The sequence below is a fragment of the Calypte anna genome, unplaced genomic scaffold, assembly GCF_003957555.1.
Source record: "Calypte anna isolate BGI_N300 unplaced genomic scaffold, bCalAnn1_v1.p scaffold_118_arrow_ctg1, whole genome shotgun sequence".
Classification (NCBI taxonomy): Eukaryota; Metazoa; Chordata; class Aves; order Apodiformes; family Trochilidae; genus Calypte; species Calypte anna.
This window is the reverse complement of record NW_022045430.1, coordinates 1-4,250: the sequence shown is the minus strand read 5'-3', so window position 1 is coordinate 4,250 and position 4,250 is coordinate 1. Positions and strand designations below refer to the sequence as shown.

The 4,250-nt window shown below is 61.7% G+C and overlaps 1 protein-coding gene across 1 annotated transcript; it reads left to right on the top strand.

Annotated features, from left to right (window-relative positions):
• Nucleotides 1-923: 923 nt before the first annotated feature.
• CCDC22 (coiled-coil domain containing 22) lies at nt 924-4,051 on the top strand (the record flags this gene model as incomplete). The annotated part of the gene is made up of 10 exons (XM_030468457.1): nt 924-1,043; nt 1,606-1,783; nt 2,012-2,144; nt 2,269-2,375; nt 2,450-2,516; nt 2,598-2,755; nt 3,046-3,243; nt 3,507-3,578; nt 3,701-3,820; nt 3,916-4,051. Coding segments are annotated over exons 1-10 (1,219 nt in total), but the record flags the coding sequence as incomplete, so codon positions are not given.
• Nucleotides 4,052-4,250: the final 199 nt, after the last annotated feature.

Below are 4,250 nucleotides of genomic sequence, written 5' to 3'. Positions count from 1 at the left end.
ATCTCTGGGGTCCCTTCCAACCCAGCCAGTTCTGTGATTCCATGAACTGGGCTGGTGAAGGGATCCAGCAGAATTGCTGTGAGGAAGGGCTGAGGGAGCTGGGGGTGTTGAGGCTGGAGAAGAGGAGGCTCAGGGGAGACCTCATCACTCTCTGCAACTCCCTGAAAGGAGGTTGGAGCCAGGGGGGGGTTGGGCTCTTTTCCCAGGCAACTCTCAGCAAGACAAGAGGGCACAAAGGGTCTCAAGTTGTGCCAGGGGAGGTTTAGGTTGGAGATGAGAAAGAATTTCTTTCTGGAGAGGGTGATCAGGCATTGGAATGGGCTGCCCAGGGAAGTAGTGGATTCTCCGTGTTTGGAGATATTTCCAAAGAGCCTGGATGTGGCACTGAGTGCCATGGGCTGGGAACCACGGGGGGAGTGGATCAAGGCTTGGACTTGATGATCTCTGAGGTCCCTTCCAACCCAGCCAGTTCTGTGATTCTCTGATTGTCCCCAGTGCCACCACACCGAGCCAGGACCTCAGCTCCTGGGCTTGGCTTCTGCCTTTTGCTGGTGGCCAAACCCCACACTGAACCCCAAGCAGGCAGCAGGCTGAGGGCTGTGTGACACGGGAGGACACCAATGACTCGATGCTCTCTGAGGTCCCTTCCAACCCAGCCCATTCTATGATTCTATAAGGTTTGGGGGGGGGGAACGACACGACCCCGTTTTAAGGTCTCCCTAAAGCTGGGGTGCTCTGCTTCTAACCCGGGGTGTCCCCCAGGAGGTGGCAACTTCCCAGGCCCAGGAGGCAGCCCAAGGACTACAACTCCCATCATGCCCCGCGCTGAGGGGATGGGGCGTGGCCCAGCCTCCTTCCCGCCGCCTCACGTGACTCCTTGCGGACCTCACGGGGTTCTCCCCCCCCCCCTACCCCTTCCCCCTCCCCCTCTCCCCCCCCCCCCATTTTGGGGACCCCTCCACAGGCTTTGGGGCTCCCCCCACACCCCCCAACATGGAGGAGGTGGACAGGATCCTCATCCACTCCCTGCGGCAGGCGGGGACGTGAGTGGGGGGGGAGGAGGCTTTTGGGGGGGACTCCAGTGGTTTTGGGGGGTGCTTGGGGGGGGGGAGGCTTTTGGGGGGGACTCCAGGGGTTTTGGGGGTGCTTGGGGGGGGGGAAGCTTTTGGGGGGGACTCCAGGGGTTTTGGGGGTGCTTGGGGGGGGGGGGGGACACTTTGGATGGGTCCCTTTAGGAATCTAGGGGGGGGGGGGCAGATGGTAGAGTGGAGGGGGAGGGTTTGGGGGGTCTGGGGGTCCCTGTGTGGGGGTTTTGTAGGGAGGTTTTGGGGGTCCCTGAGTGTCTTTTCTTTTGGGGGTGGCATAGGGGAGTTCTGAGGGGTCCCTGAGTCTTTTTTTGGGGGGGGGGGGTAAGTGTAGGAGGGTTTTGGGTATCCCTGATTTTTTTGGGGGGGTCCCTGAGGAGTTTTAGGAGGGGGGGGGGGTGGGACAGGTCCCACCTGCGAGCGTTTTGGGGTTCCCTGTGCACAGAAATTGGGGGTGGGGGGAGGTGGGGAAGATGTGGGTGACCCCCAGGATATTTTTTTTTTGGGGGGGGGGCTCCAGGCCGGTGCCCCCCGAAGTGCAGAGTGTCCGGGAGTTGAGCCCCGAGCTGGTGGTGGCCGCTGCTGTCCGGTGCCTCCGCGCCATCCGCCCAGCCTTGGGGGGTCCCCTCAGTCCCCTGCTGCCCCCCACCATCTCCGCACGCTTCCGACTCGCCTCCGACCTTGCTGCAGCCTGCCAGGTAACCCCACCCCCCCCCAATAAAAAACCCAAAAACCACCCAAAACACCCCAAAATTATCCCTATTTTCCCCATCTCCCTCAGGCACTGCCGTTCACGGTGTGTCCCAGACTTTCCTCCCCTCTTTAAACCCAGTTTAAACGGGAGGGACACCAAAAATCTTTGTGTGGGGGGTGACCCCTCCCTTCCCTCCCTTTCTAACTGCCCCCCCAACTCTCCTGCCCTCCAGGAGTTGGGATTTGGGGGTGACGTGGGGTACCAGACCTTCCTCTACAGCTCTGAGCATGACACCCGCCGCCTCCTCCTCTTCCTCGTCGAGAGGCTGCCGAGGGATGAGAGTGAGAGGGGGGCTGAACCCCCCGGTAAGGATTTGGGGGTTCCCCCTCTAGGGTTTGGGGGTGTCCCTGCTTTGTTTGGGGGTGTTCCTGCTTTGTTTGGGGGTTTTTTATGGGGGGGGGAGGGGTTTAACCACCTCTTTGCCCCCAGGGAAATCCGGGGCTCTGCTGCGAAGCATCAGTGCCCGCATCCGGGAGGAGTTGGGGACCCCCTGGGTGCCCCCCGTTTGTCGCACCCCCCAACTGCAGCGCCTGCAGGTGAGGGTTTGGCTTGGTTTTTATTTGGGGAGGGGGTTAATTAACTTGGGGGAAGTTAATTAGCTTCTTGGCAGGGCACAAGTCACCTCCACCCCTTCACCTCCTGTCCCCTGGTGCTGCCTCGGAACGAGGGACCCCCAGGTAGGGGGAACTTTAGGGGTTCCAGGGGGGTTTGGGGGGGTTTAGGAACGTTTTTATTTTAACCCCCTCCTCTCCCTGAAGAGCTGCAGGAGTATTTTGGGGGGGCAGCTCCCCCCGTGCCGGCACAGCCCCCTCTTTCCACCAGGACCCCCCCAGCTTTGCTGGAGACCCACGCGGCACAGCTCTGCGCCCACCACCACTGGGAGGCTGTGTGGGGGGGACCCCATCTGCCCCCCCAGGTAAAACAACCCAAATGGGGCTGGGTGGGGGACTTGAGGCCTCTCCCCGCCCCCCCCAGAATAGAAAAAGGGGCTTTGGGGGGGGTCTTCAGGGCCCCACCAAAAACTTGGGGGGGGGGCAAGGAGTCTGTGAGTCTGAACTTCTCACTCATGTTTAGGGGGGGTGGGGGAAGTGTCTGAGAGTCAGACCCCCCCCCACCTTTCTCAGGGTGCTGGGGAGGTGTAGGGATGTTTTGGGGGCTCTGACCCCCCCCCATAATTCTTTTTTGTGCCCCCTCTCCCCCCCCCAGGAACACGTGGAAAGAAAGCGACTCCGTGGTCGGCTGCGAGCCCTGGAGTCCCTGCGCCAAAGCTGCCCCCCCCGGGGGTCCCAGGGACCCCCCCTTGACCCCTCTTGGCTCCAAGAGGCTTTTGGGGTTGGGGGCTCCGGGGGGGCCCTCCCCAAGGGGTCTCGGTTCACCCGTACCCAGCGCCTGACTCGCCAACAGGTTGGGGAGGGGTGATTGGGTTTGGGAATGGGGGGGGGGTGGTGATTTTAGGGGGGCTTCTGGAGGGGTGGGGGGGGTTGGGAGGGTGTTTTGGGTGGGTGGAGGGGCTTTAAGGGGGTGGGGGGGTGTTGTTGTTGTTTAGAGGGGACACTGGAGGGGTGTGGGGTGGTTTTTTTTTTGGGGGGGGGTGTGTTTTGTTCAGAGGGGGAGGGTGGGTTTGGGCCTCACCTGCTATTTTGGGGGGGGGGTGCCTCATCCCACAGGACCCCCAGACCCTGATCCAGCAGATCCAGGTGGCTGCGGGGACCCTGCAGCCCCCCAAAAGCTCTGAAGAGGTAAAGGGGGGGGGGGTGTTCACTCTGGTCCCTACTGACGACCCCACCCAATGGTTTTGAACCTTCTTGAGGGTTCCCCTGGGGGGTTGTTGATATGGAAATGGGGTCCCCCCCCTAAAAAGGATGTAGGGGCATGGCAAGCCAAGGAGGAAGCAGCCTTAGAGGAGACCCTGACCCAGCTGGAATCCCAAATCCAGGAATGCCGTGGGGGGGTTCGGGATGCTCAGCTCAGCCTGGCCCAGGTGGGTGCCTGGGGGTGGCCCTGGGGGGTGTTTAAAGGGTCGTGGGGTATTTTGGGGTGTTCTGAGGGTGTGTGTGTGTGTCCCCCAAAAAAAAGGTGGAAGCAGAGGTGAGGAGGGAGCAGCTGATGCTGGGGGGGAGAGAGGAAACCCTGAGGGTGAAAGCCCAGGCGGTGGAGCTGCTCCCCGACGCCCCCAACAACGTGGCCAAGCTCCAGGTGAGGGGGTTTTGGGGTACCCAGGGTGGGGGGAGGTGTTGTGGGGTGGGGGAGCTGCAAGGCACAGCCTGGGGAGGGGGTGTTGGGAGCCCCTGAGGATTCTAGTGGGGGGAGGGATTGAGTTTTGGGGGGTTCCTGAGGTCTTTTGGGGGGGAAGGGGGAATGTTGGGGGTCACTGAGGAGTTTAGGGGGGATTAGGGAAGTTTTGGGGGGAT